This window comes from Trichosurus vulpecula, chromosome 1, assembly GCF_011100635.1.
Source record: "Trichosurus vulpecula isolate mTriVul1 chromosome 1, mTriVul1.pri, whole genome shotgun sequence".
Taxonomy (NCBI): Eukaryota; Metazoa; Chordata; class Mammalia; order Diprotodontia; family Phalangeridae; genus Trichosurus; species Trichosurus vulpecula.
The window spans coordinates 268460361-268479063 of NC_050573.1; the positions used below are offsets into that span (position 1 = coordinate 268460361).

The following is an 18703-nucleotide window of genomic DNA, read 5'->3' on the forward strand; positions in this document are numbered from 1 at the left end:
AGTTCAGTCCTAAACTCATTGTTTACCAGGAAGATAATGAAACATGAATAGGTTATAGAGAAAGGTTTAGAAAAGTTTTAGAATCTTTATCCACAGACATATTTAAAAACAAGATAGACAGTTATCCGTCTTGGATGACTTAGAAATCTTAGGCCAGTCTAGGCCACAATTAAAGTCACTTCAAACTCTCTGATTTCATTTCTGTACAAAGAAGTCCTATAAAAAATTGGCATCTGTACGTTTTTGTGGGAACTGTTCTCAATCCGATTGATTAATGCCCTTTGAGATGTCACTTTGAATATCAGTAGTGGCACTAAAATAAGTCAAATTTTGGCAGTCGCACCAGAACCAGATATAATTATAGCAAGAGCAACTTTGCTTTCAATTAAGCATAAAACAGAAAGACATACAAAATGGCTTAATTAGTCAGGAGCCTGCCTGATTGAACTATTTGTTGTCATTTATGTCACTTACTTAGGGCTAATCCTCTAAATGACATTTTTTCCCTATGTAATATCGAATGATATGCTATACTAATAACATTTAGATGCTAAAGGAGGTTGTTACATCATAGAATAGAATAAGATTTTTTTAAAAGAAGGGTACAAAATTTGATATAGAAGGAATGGAAAGTCCTCTTAAAAATTATTTTTAGATGAAGAGTTGGAGACTTAAAAACAAAAATGTGCATTTCCGACCCTAAAATGGGCAGAAAGAAGAGCTTTCATCTTTTCAACTGGCAAGAGCAGAGCTATAATTAACTATGTTTTTAATGGAGAAGAGGAAGTTGAAGCCTTTCATAGCCTGGCCTCTTTGTATGTTTCTAGTCTTACACCTTACTCCCCACCACAAATTCTGTGATTCAGTGACACTGGCCTCCACCTCCCAACCTTGTGCCTTTTCATTGACTATTCTTGGGGCCTGGAATTCTCTGCCTCACCTCTGCCTTGTGGCTTCTCTGGCTTCAGTCAGTCTCAGCTAAAGTCCCACCTTCTTCAAAAAGCCTTTCCCAGTCTTTCTTAATGTGAATGCCTTCCCTCTGAGATTATCTCCAATGAATCTCGCATATATCTTGTGTATATATGGTTGTTTGCATATTGCTCCCCCATTCCTGCACCCCTTCCACATTTTTAGACTGTGAACTCCTTTGGAGCAGGGATTGTTTTTGCTTTGTATCACCAGCATTTGGCACAGTGCCTAGCACATAGTAGGTGCTTAATAAATATTGGTGACTTGACTTGAAAAAAGAGTAAGTCCTAAACCGGATCATAATTTTGATGAAGGGGAAGAAATGTAAATAGCACTTAGTGGCCTTTAAAAGAATGTGGCACACTGCTTTTTTTTTTTTGGACACCTAATTGCATGAAACAAAAACTTTGATGGCATAGAAACATTTTTAAGAAACTGGCTGGGCTGACAATAATGAATTAGCAAAAAGTCATTGTATGAGGTATCACTTGTGAAAAAAAAATCAACATGCTGCTATAACATTGTATTCTGAAATATTTGCCGTGTCAGCTCATTCCACTAATGGTGCTCTGCCTGTCAGGGAATTTTTCTGGATATCAAAGCCTAAATTTACCTCTTTACAACTTCTAACCATTGCTCCTAGTTTGACCTTTTTGGGGTCAAATAAAATGACACCTGAGTTTGAATCCTGGGGGGAGTCACTTAATTGAGGCTCAGTTTCCTCATTGGTAAAATGAGGTTAATAATCACACCTGTCTCATGGCATTGCTGTGAGGATTGAATGATATATTATGCAAAACACTTTCTAAACTTTAATGTGCTATATAAATGTTAGCTATCATTTATCTTCCACGTGACAGTCCTTCAAACTCTTAAAGTCAGCTAGCTTATCTTCCCACCTTCCAGTCTTCTCTCCTCCAGTTCTTTCAACTAATCCTCACGTAGCATGGACTCAAGACCCCCTGCCATCTTGATTGCCTTCCTATGGATGGGTGCTCTCCAGTTTATCAAAGTCTATCTCAAGTTGATACACCACAAGTGGAGCAATGCTTTAGATATGGTCTTATCAGAGTGACAATTAACTGCTTATTCCTGGAGGTTTTGTAGAGCTTCTCAAACTGGGTTGAGCCATCTTCTACAATTCCACAGGGCAGTCTAATTAATTCTGGAAAGGAAAAGGTGATCTTGGTTAACAAGCACACATAGCTAACCCATCCACTTTCTTGCTCTAGGATAGTCCTTACCCTGGCTGCCTTAGCTAGGGCTGGGTGTGTGGGCCATAGTGACTGGTGTGTGGGAACTCTTTATCTTGTGGTTCTGTTTTAATCAAAGCTGCTGCCAGGTACAAAGGATATTGCAGAGATTGACATGGAGTGGCAATTTCACAGTTAAATATACCATATAAAAATAGATATTGACCTCCATAGGAATTTGCTTCCTGAAGGAAAGGAGGGATTATACATTATATCATTTGATGCTAGAAAAGCTCATGGGTGGCTTCAGGCCATGACATGAGCCATGTCTTTCTCGAGCTATCACTTTTCTCAGACCCTGTTAACTTTGATATAGTTTCTCCCTCTCAGAAAACCCTTCCTTTGGATCCAAGCAATTCTTCCAGGTGTAGAAATTTGGTTGGAGGTGAAGGGCTGAATTGAGGAGAGCTGAAAAAACTGGCAAGGGTAATAGTGCCAGAGACTACTACTACCACCACTTACCCTTAGATCTGGAGCTTGAAGGGATGTCAGATGACATGTCGTTCAAACCCCCATTTCATAAATGAGGAAATTGAGGTCCACAGGCATAATTAGTCAACTAATAAACAGTTATTAAATGCCAACTATGTGCCAGGTACTGTATTAGGTTCTGGGGATATAAAAAGGGGCAAAGACAGTCCCTTCCTTCAAGGAATTTACAATCTAATGGGGAGACAACATGCAAACAAATATATACAAAGCAAGCTATCTACTGGATAAATAGGAAATAATTAACAGAGAGAAAACAATGGAATTAAGAGGGGTTGGGAAAGGGTTCTTGTAAAAAAATGCTATTTTAGTTGGGACTTAAAGGAAGGCAAGGAAGTCAGTAGGCAGAGTTGAGAAGGGAGAGTATTTTAAATAGGCACGGGAGATAGCCAGAGAAAATGCCCAGAGCAGAGATAGAATGTATTGTTTATGGGATAGCCAGGAAGCCAATGTCACTAGATTGAAGAGTATGTGAACATTCTCGAAGGCACAGCAGAAGGATTGGGTGGTGTTTGGTCTAAGCTTTGGAGTGGACAGGTTGTTGCCCAAGGCTTCACTAGTAGAGCTAGGATTTTAATCCAAATCCTCTGATCTGGTGCTCTTTCTGCCAAGAACTCAGGTCTGACCTGAATTACTCACTCAAGTTAAGGCAATAAGCATTCATTAAGGACTCTTATTAAGTGCATATGTGCCAGGCTGTGTGCTAAGTGCTAGGGACCCAAAGAAAGGCAAAAGACAGTCCCTGTTCTCAAGGACCTTGCAGCCTAAGGGGAAGACAGCATGCAAACAATTATGTATAAACAAGTTATAGATGGGATAAACTAGAGTTAATGTCAGAGGGAAGGCACTAAGATTAAGAGGAGGGTTAGGAAAGTTTTTTTTTTTTTTGGTAGAAGGTGGGACTTTAGCTGGGATTTTAAAGAAGTCAGGAAAGATCTGCCTCATTGGCTTCTCTGCCTTCTTCTTTTGAGTAGAGACTACATTTACTTGGTGTAGGGAACGAGTTTTGGGTAAATGTTGGAGGGGTGCGAGTTTAATGAAATTAATATTGAACTTCAGTTCAGGAAATTTAGGTCCAAGTTCTGGCTCTGCCATTTACTACCACCTGGGCAAACCTAGGCAAATTATTTAAATTCTTTGGACCCCATTTTCTTCATCTGTAAAATGAGAGGATTGGGCCAGATGACCTAAGGCTTTTTCCCATTTCAAGATCTTCTATCTTTTTGAGAGAGCCTGGTAGCACCCAAGGTGTTTGGTCTCAGTCTTTGTCCTCATTTCACCCCGGTGGTGTGTGGTGTACATTCAAAGAGATCTCTTCTGCTTCTGGATCCTGGCCCATGATGATCCTGCACTTACATACAACAAGAGTCAGAACTGAAGAAGCAAGCCATAGTCACTGCTGTGATCAGATTCAGTCTAGCACTTGTCCGAATTGTTCTAAAATCTTTGTTCCAGCATCCTTTCCAAGCTGAAACTCCTCAGTGGAGTATTGGGCCATGAAACACTAGGATCTTTTTTTTTAAGACTGTTTTACTGCTTAAGGCTTTCTGTCAAAATCAAAAGCATTTTTTGTAGACTTTTCCCCAAAGAAGCTGCTTATCTTTAGGACCTAAATTTCTTGTCTCACTTTCATTTTATGGTGGAGGATGCCTGACTCTTTGAAAAAGTGCCTCTTTATCACTAGGGCCAGACAGAGTAGCATTTTACATGGATAATAGGGTTAATTGCTTCAATTTTCAAGACAAAAATCCTAACTACAATGTAATAAAGTTTTATAACCTTTCACAGCCACTTAATATTTAGTGCTATTAATGGGGCTAGTAAAAAGAGGGGATATACTTGTTTTTGCCTTTGGTGACAATTATATGAGTAGTAGCAATACTTTCATCCAAGTAGAAACTGTTATTTCCTCTTTTAAGTCAAAACTTTCTTTTTTTCCGAACAGGGCAAAAATACATATATGAACTACATAGCAAATGGTGTGTGAGTTTGATAGATTCTATCCAAATTGCTCCATTTAGTTCCTCCCAAAAGCAGCAATGTTCAATTTAGTTTGGATGAATTTTTGAATATTTCTGCTATTGATTGTTTTAATTTTTTAGCCCAAATATTTAAAGAATTAGGTTTTAATTATGATATGTTTAAGTGGTTAACTATGTAAATATAAATTTCTCCATATATGTTTCAGTTCAGTTCAGCAAATATTTAAGCACCTATTTGGACAGGCCCTGAAATCCTAGCCTACAAAGAGCAAATGATCTAGTAGGGGAGATAAGATGTTGAATAATAACACAAATAACTCTTACTAAGAGACTTCTGTGCACAAGAGAGGAGCAAACCAAGGCCTCTTTGGAATAAGAGAAGCAGCTGGTATAGTCCAAAGTGAGCTGTACTAGGAGTTGAAAAATCTGAGATAAGGGCTATTCTCTCCTTGGTCCGGGAAGTTTCTCAATGCTTCTCAATTATATTAGTGTTCTTGCCTGACTTATGACAATGGTGACTCATATTGACCTTGTGGTCTATTTAAACTCCTGATCCTTTTCAGAAAAAAACCAATTTTAACTTGGCAACTTTTCCACTATCTTATAAAATGGATTAGAAGAAAACTATAGTGAAAAATCTTATATTTCTTCCTATTGAACTTCATCTTCTTTTTTTTAAATTAAGATTTTTGATTTTTATTTTATAACACTCAGTTCCTCATGTTTTTGAGTTCCAGATTTTCTTCCCCTCCCTTCCCTCCCCGCTGCCCTCCAAGACGGCATGGAATCCAATATATCTTCTATGTATACCTTTGTATTAAACTTATTTACACAATTGTCAAGTTGTAAAGAAGAACTATGACCAATGGAATGAAGGAGAAAGAAGAAACAAAACCAAAAGAAAAGAGAAAAAAAAGAGCAAATAGTTTGCCTCAATTTATCTGGATGTAGATAGCTCTTTCCATCATGAATCCTTTGGAGCTGTCTTTGAACCTTGTATCGCTGAGAAGAGCCAAGCCTATCAAAGTTAGTCATCACAGAATCAATATATCTGTGGTTGTGTTCAATGTTCTCTTGGTTCTGCTCTGCTCACTAAGTATCATATTATATAGATCTTTCCAGGTTATTACGAAGACCGTATCTTCTCCATTTCTTAAAGCACAATAGTATTCTGTTACATTCATATACCACAACTTGTTTTGCTCTTCCCTAATTGATGGGCATCCCTTTGATTTCCAATTCTTTGCTACCACAAAAAGAGCTGCTACAAATATTTTTGTACATACGGGTCCCTTTCCCACTTGTGTGATCTCTTTGGGATACAGACCTAGAAGTGGTATTGCTGGGTCAAAGTGTATGCACGTTTCTATAGCCCTTTGGGCGTAGTTCCAAATTGCTCTCCAGAATGGCTGGATCAGTTCATCTTCTTAAATTTGGCCAGTAGTTTAGGGAAGGGAATAAGCATGTGCCTGCTGTATGCCAGGTATTATGCTAGGCTTTTTTACAAATTTTATTTCATTTCATCCTCACAACAATTGTGGGAGGTAGGTGAAATTAGATCTCCATTTTATAATTAAGGAAGTTAAGTGACTTACCAGGGTCACATAGCTAGTACTTGTCTGAGGCTGGATTTGAACTTAGGTCTTCCTGACTCTGGGCTCATCTCTTCGTGTACTCTGCCACCTATCTGCCTCTGGTCTAGCCTGTCAAGACTCATCTGAATAGTGATTGTCATTCTGTAGGTAGCTCTCTTTCTCAGTTTTGAGTCATTTGCAAATTTTATAAATATGCCATGTCTACCTTGATCTAAGTCATTGGCAAATTTTTTTTTAAAGTAGCATTTTATTTTTTCCAATTACACGTGAAGTCAATTTTTAACATTCATTTAAAAAATTTTTAAAAATATTTTTAATTTATGGAACAAAACAAGCATTTCCATAGCATAGTATAATAAAAAAGGTGATCGCCCATGAAACTGCAAATATATTATGCACAACTTGCTATTTCTTTTAAATATATAATAAAGTTATCATGTATTAACATTCATTTTTTATAAAATTTTGAGTTCCAAGTTTTTTCCATCCCTCTCTTTCCTCTCATCTTGTTATGATGGTAAGCAATTTGATATAGGTTATATACGGGCAACCATACAAAACCTATTTCTATATTAGTCATGTTGTGAAAGAAGAAACAGTTTTTAAAAGAAAAAAAACACGTAAAAAATAAAGCGAAAATAGTACGCTTCAATCTGCATTCCAGTTCCATCAGTTTTTTCTCTGGAAGTGGGAAGCATTTTCCATCATGAATCCTTTGGAATAGTCTTGTATCATTGGATTGCTGGGAAGAGCTAAGTCACTGGTGAAAATCTTAAACAGAGAATGGTCAAACTCGTACTGCCTCTCAGTAGAGCATTATGAATCTACTCATTTGATCAATTACGAACCCATCTAATTGCACTGTTATCTAGCTCCCATTTCTACCATCTACCAATAATTTAAATGAATAAGCATCAATAAAGTACCTAATATGTGCCAAGCACTGTGCTAGATGTTAGGGATACAAATATAGAAATGAGATAATACCTGTCCTCAAGACACTTACATTCTAATAGACTGATACAATACATATACTATATTATGGCTGAGGAAAGGGAGTTTCAATTTGGGGCATGCTTTATTAACCTAGAGTTCACAAGTCCCAAGGGGTCTGTGGATAGATTTTAGGGTATCCATGGGCTTGATTGAGAAAATTACATTTTTATTTCAATATTTTTTTGTAAGTCTTTGTAATCGTACGAATTTTATCTTATGCATTTAAAAGCATTATTCTGAGAAGAGTGTCATAGGCTTAACCAGATTGTCAAAAGGGTCAATGACTCCCTCCCCCTCCACCAAAAAAAAAAGAGTTTAAGAACTCTGAGTCTGTAAAGTCACTGAATTATAGGAGGAACCAGAGGATAATAGATTGTTTTACCCTTTCCTGTAGCTAGGGTAGTATTTTTGTTCTCAGAATGAAATCAATAGGTATATGGAGGTGGTGGTGGTGCTGATGTTGCTCAGTGGTAGGGCAGATGGCAAGATGTCAGTCCTCGCCTGACTGGTGGTTTCCTGACTGGTTTCCTGGTGGATGGCAGGACAGGATATGAAACATAGTCTGAATCTGGCTAAACATAGTGGATTAGCTGTGTCTTTACTCATCCACCAATGGGGACAGCTCAACTTGGGATGAAGCAGGAGTCAGTGGGTAGGCACGAAGTGTGCCTGCCACCATTAGTGCATCCAGAAATACAGGGGACACGATACAATCCCCGAACTGCACAGTTGGTGTCCCCCAAATCTAGAATGTTTTTCTTCACTTTCTGAAACCACTACCTCCTTTCAAGGCCTAGGTCCTGGACCACTTCCTTCAAGTTTTTCTGGATCCCCCCAGTCACCAAAGCTTCCCCCAAAGTTGTTTATAACATATCCTATACTTATCTGTGAATGTCTATTCTCACATGCTCTCACCCTGCAGCTGTTTGAGGGCCAGAATTGTCTCACTTTTGTGCTTCCTAAGTGCTTGCTGATTGATTAGGGAGATAAAGCAATTGGGCAAAGGTCACTGAGCTAGTACATGTCAGAACTCGAACTTGGATCCTTTGAACTACAAGTTCAGTCCTTTTTCTACTACATAATGCTTGTGACCTGAGAATGAGTTAAGAAATCTATTTACGTAGATTTTGCTTATGAGTTTTATAGTATGAGTTACCCGGCATAGACTTCTTTTTTTAATATAATATTTATTTTTTCACCAATTACATGTTAAAACAATTTTTTTCTACCATAGACTTCTAAATTGGCTTTCCTTGGAGAGTTTCAAGGATATCATTTGTCACATTTTACAAAAGGGTCCTGAGCCTGCACTGACTTAAAAGTCAAGTTTTACTCTTATAGGAATCACATAATCATACATAAAGTGATACAATTTTTGGCTTGGTTATCATTTAATTCAATGGTATCATTTTGTATGTGACCTAGAGAAGTTAAATAACTTGCTTGATGTCACACATCTAGTGTTTTTACTCATTTCCATGATTCTTGTTCAGACTGCCTGAAATGTTCCCCCCTCTACCCAATTTCCCTTTTTTTCTTGGCCATATTGTACCTCATGTTTCAAAGTTTGTCACCCTTCAAGGCCTAATTCAAGTTTTATCTTCTCCTTAAAGCCTTTCCTGACCATTTTAGCCTAGCAGTCTGTTATGGTACAGGAGAAAGAGCACTGTCTTTAGAGCCAGGGGAATTGGGTTCAGATCTCACCCCTAATACTTAATTACTTGTGTGACCTGGAGCAAATAACTTAATGTTCAAAGACCTCCTTTTCCTTCTCAGTGGAATAAGAGGAATAGACTACACGGCCTTTGAGGTCCCTTCTAGAACTAGGATCTGATGATCTATGATCCTAGGAATACCAGTAGTCCATGCCACATAACAGCTCTTATTTTTATTCTAGATCATAGTTTTAGGCAGTGTTAAGCTTGTTTCATCAAGAGGACTATAGCACTTGAGGTCAGGGACCTTCTTCCCCCAAGCTGGGCATATTCTAGGTGAGGAGTTCATTGGTTGATCTCTTAATTGAAAAAAGTATTTTGGGCTCCATCTTCATCTTGGAATCCACCTGCTCCACTGATCTCTCTTCATCCAGTGGTGAGAGTTGGACAGATTCCAAGTACAGAAATCCATGTTCAAGAGACATTTTTCATTGTTTTCATTTTTCTTTCCACTCCCATGCCTTCCATTCTCCTTCATCTTAGTTGCTGGAAATTGCAATTCTTTCCTTATTGATTTGGTTCTTGAACATTTAGCAAGTATTGATTCTCCTGCCACCACCCCACCCCCGAAACTCTTTGGCTTTATGTCTAATAGAAGAGAAGCTAGAATAGACTTCTTTCATTTCATTCTCATGAGCGCTCACGTGCCATTTATGATGAGGAAATGAGTTGGTATTTCTCAACTCTCTGGCTTGTGTTTTTGGGTTAGCTTCAGTAAAGTTTTAAACTATTAATAGCCTTTGCAAATTTAACCAGGATTTGGACAAAAGTAGCAAGTTTGTTTGTTTTAGTAAACAAGACACAAGGGAAATATAAGAAGGTTTAAAGCCAGAAGTGGATGTCTTGTTGGAATGGTCAAGGTGAATTGCAGGCCATACTTTCAGTGAAAAGAATTTGTGTCCTAATGGGTATGTGTGAGGTAGCGAAAGAATAAAGTGTGAAGACTTCACAGGGAATATATATATATATATATATATACATATATATGTATGTATGTATATCTAAAATGTTTGAGAATCAATATTTAGAGAAAAGGGAAATGGGATAAATTTGAGTCTGTGGGAATCTGATTATTTAGCCTTTAGGAATGTCTTTCTCCCCCTTCTTCTTTAGATTTATAGATGTCACCTCAGCTGTGAATGGAATACAAGATTGTGAAAGCTTCCCTATGAATAACTCATGCAAGGCAATATTCAAATAGAGATAGTACAAATTTAGTTAGGATGTGAACCTCACCAGGCCTAAGTTTTGTTTTCCTGTAAATCATATGATTTCGGGGAAACCAGATGATATTCCCCTCTCCCCTTGCCCTAGCCTACTTACAAATGGCCATCTTAGCATTGAAGTTTCCCTATAAGGTAATTCTGTAGTTTCTGTGCTTGTATTGGGTAAAAACTTATTCCTGGTTAGATTGTGAGGCCACTCCTCTCTGCAAATGGGGACGGGGGTCCAGCCTCTGGGGTGGGATTTCTTAGAATTGTTTGTACAACAGCATATATCTCCCTGCTTGCCTCCCCCCGCCCTTTGCCTCTCTTCACTGCTATCTCTGCCCTGGTAGTGAGAGATGCTCAATTCTCGAGACTTGATCAAATAAAGCTTCTGTTTTTTTCTGCCTTGAGAAACCAAGACATCTCTGTTTTTTTTTTTTTTTAACTTGAGCCAGTGGTCTTTTGACCCACACAGGTAGAACTAATGAACTAATGAAAGTCCAGATTTCTGAGTTTTATTTCTCATGCTTTTATTTTACATATACCTTTAATATTTGTTATCTCAGTTTCCTGTGGTCAATCTCAAAGAAACATGGTGAGCATTAATGAGAGAGTTGTAAAGTACCCTATGTTTCTCAGCAGAGATGTTATACAGCTTTCAAAATGTTCTGTACTATCCTTTAGTTTATATAACTTACTATCACTGTGATAAATGCTTCCCCCACAAGTTCAAGAGAATTGAGCCAGTGATTAAAATATTCAGAACTTAACTTTTAAATTCAGAAATTGTAAAAAACATATGGAATATATACGTAATAAGATATGAGAGAATCTCCGAATCTTGTCATCAAGATGAAGACAGCTTGAGAGAGGATGGGGGTTATCCATTTGTGATAAGGATGCTGTAGAATTCTAGCTGATAGAAGGACATCATGATCACTAAGATTCTATCATTATTCTTAAATAGCTTTGACTTTATTAGATGAGATACACCATGTGAACCAATAACTGTAATACAAGGAAGAATGTGAGAAATGCATGAATATTTAGAGGTGGAAAGGATCAATTCTGGAGAGGAGAATCAGAGAAGACTTAGAGGGAAGAGTTAGCATTTGAACTGCACAGCTAGGTGGTACAGTGGATAAAGCACTAGGTTTGGAATCAGGAAGATTCATCTTCCTCAGTTCAAATCTTTCCTCAGACCCTTACTTGCTGTCTGACCATGGGCAAGTTGCTTAACCCTGTTTGCCTCCATTCCCACATCTATGAAATGAACTGGAGAAGGCAATGGCAAAACAGTCCGGTATCTTTGCCAAGAAAACCCCAAATGGGATCACAGAGTCAGACATGATTGAAATAACTGAACAGCACAAAAGCATTTGAGCTGGGCCTTGGCAGATAGATAAGTAGGGCAAAGTGATAGCAAAGGTCCGGAAAGGAAAAAAAAAGAATTTGGAACTGGTTAGCAGACCAGTTTATATGGTATGTAGGGCCTATGAAGAGGTGTAGTGTGAGATGCAATGGGAAAAGTAGATTGGGGAGAGACCACCTGACAAAGGAGTTTATTAAAGTACTAGATTTAGAATAAGGAAGATTTGTTGTTGGGTCATTTTTCAGTTGTGTCTGACTCTTTGTGACCCTATCTGGGGTTTTCTTGGCACAGATACTGAAGTGCTTTGCCATTTCCTTCTCCTGTCATTTTATAGTTGAAGAACTGAGACAAACAGGGTAAGATGATTTGCCCAGGGTCACACAGCTACTAAGTGTCTGAGGCTGGATTTGAACTCATGAAGATGAGTCTTCCTGACTCCAGGACTGGCCCTCTATCCACTGTGCCACCTAGCTGTCCCAAGGAAGATTTGGCTTCCACTTAACCTCTCTACAACTCTATTTCCTCATATGTAAAATGAGGTGACTTCTATCTCTACATCAATGGATTTAGAGTTACCAAATCATAATTCAGTGGCTTAATTTGGTAGTTGAATAGTTTCACAATTGTTTAGTACCTGAATATTTTGAGGGTGAGAGTGATGTTCATCAAGAAGATGAATTTACCAGTGATGTATATGGGGAACAGACTAGAGGTAGAGAGAAAAATTGGGAGACAATTTCAATATTTCGGGCAAGAAGAAATAAAAGTCTGTAGTAGGATGGTGGCAGTGGGATTGGCAAGAAGCAGATGCACAAGGGAGGTAGCACCAGAAGATCTGACAGGCCTTGGTGACTAATTTAATATCATGTATGAGGCAGCTAGGTGTTATAGTAGATAGAGGGCTGGACTTGGAGTCAGGAAGACCTGAGTTTGAATCTTGCCTCAGGTAGGGACCCTGTGTAAGTCATTCAGTCTCTCACCTTATAGGATTGTTGTGGCGATCGAGTGAGAAAACATACATAAAACACCTGGCAAAACTTAAAGCACTATATAAACGTTAGCGATGATGGAAAGTCAAAGGTGACTCTAAGATTTTTAGTTTGCATGATTGTCAAAATGTTGGTGTCATTGATTTTAATAGCAACCACACTGGCATACCCACGGTGGCTGCTGGTGTGGGTTCTTTTATCTGCTTTACTAGGGAAGACAGCAATTTCAGGGGTCAACAATCTTTAATTAAACAGGAAAAGTGCAGAAAAGAGAAATAAAGAGCAGCAGACAGGGCTCTTCTGCCTGAATTGAAGCTTTACATCCACCACTGAATCGAGAGAGCCTTTACCTCTGAGAAGTCGGAGAGCTCTGAACATGTGGCCATTCAGTGTCTCCACCGGGGAATCACAGCATCTTTCTCATAAGCAAGCCCCCAAAGCAAAAGCTCACCTCTCAGAATATATACTCTTTAGGCTCAGTTCCTAATTAGAAATTAAAAAAGGTGTGTAATCCTTCCTACAAGCAAGCAAGCTTCTCTTAATGGGCTCCACAATGAGGCCTATTGATGGGAGGGGAAGATCTTATTCCTCATTAACCTTACATTGATTGAAGTAGGGAAATTGAGAAGAAAAGTAGCTGCGGGGTTTAAGATGATGGTACATGTGAGTTGCAGGCTGAAAATCTGGGTTGAGATGCCAAGTAGGTAGTAGGAAATTTAGATTTGGGGTTCAGGAGATAGTGTGGATCTGAAGCAATTAACATCGACATCACTTACATTGTGGCTATAGTTGAAAACAGGAGAGTATATGTGCCTATGTTTCTATACTTCATTGTGGAAGAGCTTATAAAGAGAAAAGAGAAGGCTGAGGACAGGACGCCTGTAATGATGGGGTAGAAAGAGAGAGAGAAGCCTGTGGAAGGAGATACAAGTAGGAGACTGTTATATTATGGAAGCCAAGAGGGAAGAACATATCAAGGAAGTGATTATTTGTAAAGGTCTTCAAAGAAGGAAGTTCTAGTCTCCCTCAGCATCTTGCTCTAGTGAACATATACCCCTCATTGTCAATGAGTTTTTATATCTAATCAAAATCCTTCCTTCTAAAATTTAAGCCCACTTTCAGAAGATATTATAACTGGCATTTATATAGCTTTTTAAAGTGTCTTGTTTGAGTTTTCTAGCAAACCTATGAGGTAGGACCTGGAGATACTATTATCACTGTTTTACAGATGAAACAACAACAACTGAGGCTCAGAGATATCTCTTACATGTGTCAGGGGGCCCGGATTTGGACCCATGTCTTTCTGGCTCCAAGTTTTCTACCCAGACAGATAGATGGTGCAGTAGATAGAGCCATGGGGCCCAAAGTCAGGAAGATCTAAGTTCAAATCCAACCTCTTATGCTTGCTAACTTTGTGACCCTGGGCAAGTCATATGCCTCTGTTTGCCTCAGTTTCCTCATCTTTGAAAAATGGGGATAGTAATAGCACCTACCTTCCAGAGTTGTTGTGAGAACCAAAAGAGATCACAATGGTAAAGTGCTTAGCTGAGTGTCTGACACACAGTAAGCACTATATAAAATGTTAGCTATTGTCGTCATCATCATCATCATCATCGTCATTGTCATCATCTTCATCTGATATAACACACCAGATTCCATTTCTATTTCTAAGATGCTGACTGGCCATTTTTATCTGATTTATATTTCTGCAGAGGGTAATTGGAAGATTTCAATAATTACCAGTGAGCTGCCATGTGCAGGAACCAGCTCGCAGGTCTATATTGTATTATATGGACACCACAGAAGCTCAGCACCTGTCTATCTTTATGGAACAGGTGGGACCGCGTTTCAAGAAGGCCGAGAAGATATCTTCACTGTAAGTAATAAACCAGGGTAAAGCGTGTCTGTGTGGGTGACACAGTGAGCAGGGACAGTGGAATGAATGGGACTGATCTGGTGTATCTCCTCAGATTCTCGTCCCAATTGCCCTCTAGGTGCTCAATCAAAAACAATCCATGGTGATATTTTCTCAGATAGATTACAAAAAAAGGTAAAAAGGCACAGTCTGGTAAGAGTCTAGAGATGGAAAGCGTGCCTGGTTGCTCATATTTACACTTTCTTTATGAGGGGCTGCCATGAAGGGCTGGTTAATATCCTTTTCAATGAGCTGTTGTGACTAGGTTAATCATAGTCAAGGTTAGTCAACAAGCATTATTTAAGGGTCTGCTCTGTTCTAGGCACTGTACTAAGTACTGCCGATAGAAAGACAAAAATCATGATTCCTGCTCTTGAGGAGCTTGTATTCTAATGGAGAAGACAACATACAAACATCCGTGGACAAAACAATTATTTATAGCAGGGCTGTTCAACTTCAGGTTTTTGTTGAAACAATAGATAATATATTTTAATTTGCCATTTAAGTGAGAGCTCTACAGTAGCTCAGTTTTGTTTACTAAAGCATTTATGTAAATTTCTATGCTTATAGGCAGGCTGCATAAATCACACTGAGGGTGCACTTTGGACAGCCCTGATTTATAGGATAAATTGGAGAATATCCCCAGCAAACTTCCAAGCAAAGGGTCATGGATCATGCATACTTGGAGATTAGAATCTTTGGGGGGACAGAGAGGAAGTAAATATGGAAACCTTGATATTCAGTTGTTTCAGTCTTGTCCAATGCGTCATGGTCCCATTTGGGGTTTTCTTGGCAAAGATGCTGGAGTGGTTTGCCTCTTCCTTCTCCATCAGAGAAACCTTAGATGTAATCCTATTCAACAAGTGCTGACTTTGAGCAAGGCACCGTGTTTGGTGGCAAGAAAACAAAACCAGTACATTCTGCTGTGGGTGGGAGTAGGGGTGGAGAGAGATAACCTGTACATAAAGAATTATATTAATGATTATTTGAAGGATTAGAGTACTTAATAATTAAGGGGCTCAGTATCAGTACAAGCCTTCTTTTGATTGTGATATCTAAGCTGAACCTCGAAGGAAGCCAGAGATTCTGAGAACAAATTGAAGGGGGAGTGCATTCCAGCATGGGACGCAGCTTGTGCAAAGCCGTGGAGGTTGGAGATGTAATGCCAGGTTCAAGGTTGAGCAAACAGGCTGGTTTAACTGGAATGAGGCAGGCATGGAAAGGAATAAAGTGAAACAGGCCTATAAGAGTATGCTAGAGTCAGAGTGAAGGGCTTTAAATGCCATTTTAAATACCTAGCCAAGTCAATGGATCAGGGACAGGGGTTGAAGAGGAGCAATCACAGATCAGAACAGAGCAGAGCCAGAGAAATAGATCACTAACCGTTATCAGTACTGGAAAACTGCTTTTGCTGTCCCCAGGGTCATCATCCTTCAGTCTAGGCTGGGGAGCCCTTTGAGGCTAAGAGCCAGGGCAAGGCACAAAGTGGCTGATCATGTGGGAAGGGGATTTCCCAGTGGGCCAGGGAAGAAGTTTAAGTCTCCTGGGCCAGGGAAGGATAAGTCCTCGGTCCTAGCATAATGATAAGGAATAGGCAAAATCAACACCATTCGAAAACACCAAGGCAGGGGCAAGAGTAAGGATAGCAGCAGGAAAGACTCATGAGTCAGTGATTCTGAGGTTAAAGCTAGGATCATCATCCAATGACTTGGAAGTCACAGCCGGTAGTAGCTAGAGTTGGAGTTAGTGTCCAGAACCAGCATCAGGATATCCACAGTCCAGAGTCAGATCGTAATTATAGCAACAAAATGCTCAAATGAAGTCTGAGCAAACTCCAGCTCTTCCTGAAGCTGCTACAGGAGGCTGCTTATTGTGAATGATTGGGCTTTAAAGGATTCTTAAGAACAACTCTGAGTGATGAAGTCATTCTGACTATTAGAAATATACAAATTAAAAATAAAAGACATATGAAGAAAGATGCTATCTACATCCAGAGAAAGAACTGATAAATAGATGTATAGAATTTTACATACCTACATATACATAGGTATATATGTGTGTGTACATATACGTGCATATATATATATATGTGTACATGCACACACACATCTATTTGTGTCTGATGGTAGCCATCTCTAGAACAGGGTGGGGGGAGGGAAGAATAAAAGATAGCCATATGATTCTTTTTATATGTTTAAAAGGAATAGGAAGTTGTACATAATAGATTTTTCAGTTTCATGTACAATCATCATTTTTATTATACTGCATTATAGAAATGCTTGTTTTATTCCATAAATTAAAAATAAAATAAAAATTTTAAAAAAGGATGCTCTACTGAGGGAACTGTGTCAGTCCTGGCGTCAGGGAGGAGAGGGCTTAGAGACCTTGGATCTGGCCACATTGGACCATATCTTCTCCTGCACTGGATCCTACTTGTCAAATACAACTAACTTTTTTTGTATTCAGCCAACCTACTTCCTTATACAGTCCTGGCAGAGGAGGCAGAGTCATTACAGAAGCATTCTGATCATTCTTCTTGGTTGAACCTATTGGCTATGACCTTTCCATATGACATCAAAACTAGTGGAGCTTATCTCTTTTCTGTGGTTGATTGTGCCAGTGGAAATTACTGTGCAAAAGGAGTTATAATGATCCTGCTACTCTACATGTTAGACGCAGCCTTAGAAGGTAAGGTAGCCGTGTGAACTGTTTTCCAATGATTTCTATGAATTGACCATCAAGTCTATTCTCTGGGATCCTCTGACAGCTAAAGACTGGAGATATCGGAGAGCTTCACAAGATACGCATCGGCCACAGTAATTCCGGTCTCTCTCCTGCCTGGCATTGTAAAGAGGTGAGGACATGCAAACAGTTTTTCATCCTGTGGTCATCTTGCTATGAGATAGCAAATGGCTTTTCTTTTCTTTTAGTGACTGGGAGAATACGTTGTCTCCGATTAGCCTTTTCTGTCATTATATCCCCATGACCATGGATTTAGCTCATTTAAAAAATTGCCCTGAAGAAGCTGTGCTACACATCCGTGATCATAACTAGGATTTGTAATAATTGTTGCTGTTTAGTGCTTCAGTTGTGTCTGATTCTTTGTGACCCTGTGGACCATACTGCCCATGGGGTTTTCTGGGCAAAGATATTGGAGTGGTTTGCCATTTCCTTCTCCGCTGGATTAAGGCAAACAGAGGTTAAGTGACTTGCCCAAGTTGCACAGCTAGCAAATGTCTAAGGCCAGATCTGAACTCAATCTGAACTGAGTCCAGTGCTCTATCCACTGAGCCACCTAGCTACTTTTTTATAATAAAAGCTAGCATTACAAAGCACTTTAAAGTTTTCAAAGCACTTTACCTGTATTATTTCATCTGCTCCTCACAACAACCCAATGATGGAGGGGCTATCATTATGCTCATTTTACAAAAGAAGAGACTGAGTTTGACAGAAGTGAAGTGACTGGTCCAGCATTACAGCTAAGTGGTAATTTGAGGTGGGATTTGAACTGCTTGATGCCAAACCTAGTTTTTTTTATCTACTGTGCCATCTGGCTGCCTCATTGACATTCATGCTATCTTGGGGAAATGAGTATCTCAGCATAATGATCTTGGGTTTTTGTTTGTTTTTGGTCAAGACCTGTGTAAGAGCAAGCACCCTTGACAGGATGGCCTGCTAGCACAGGTTCCTTTGATCTGCCTTTAAAGGAAAGGTAGCTTTTAAAGGGGTTAACAATCTTACTTTAATTACATTCACTAGTTCAGGGAAAAGGTCAGCACCCTGAACATGGAGAAAATACAAGCAGAGAAATTAGCACAAAGACCAACAGACAAATCTCCAGCCATATGAAGAAGGTAATATAACAACCTGCATACACCACTGGATTGAGGGAGCACTATTAGGTGCTCTTAACAAACGACTACTCAGAGTCTCATCCAGAGAATCAAAAGATCCTTCTCATATGTGAACCCCCAAAGCCAAATCTGACCTCAGAATATATATATTCACTTTTGGCTAATAGGCTCAGAGCCAGAAGGCATCACAACCCCCAAGACTCAGTGACTAATTAACTTAGTACTGAAAGGTGTGAAAGCCTTCCTGAAAGCAAGTCTCCCCTATGCAAGCTTCCCCTTTTAGCAAGTTCCTCTTTAGGCAAGTTCCTCCCCCATTGAGCTCTATGTGACTCAAGATGTATCACAACTGTCATTCAACACATGTGT

The 18703-nt window shown here is 39.2% G+C and overlaps 1 protein-coding gene across 1 annotated transcript in view; it reads left to right on the plus strand.

Moving 5' to 3' along the window:
• RP1 (RP1 axonemal microtubule associated) overlaps window positions 1-18703 on the plus strand; it is a 629473-nt gene that overhangs the window by 22062 nt on the left and 588708 nt on the right. The window contains 2 exon segments of the mRNA XM_036741155.1: window positions 14281-14444; window positions 17251-17337. Coding sequence (XP_036597050.1) covers window positions 14281-14444; window positions 17251-17337 — 251 coding nt within the window.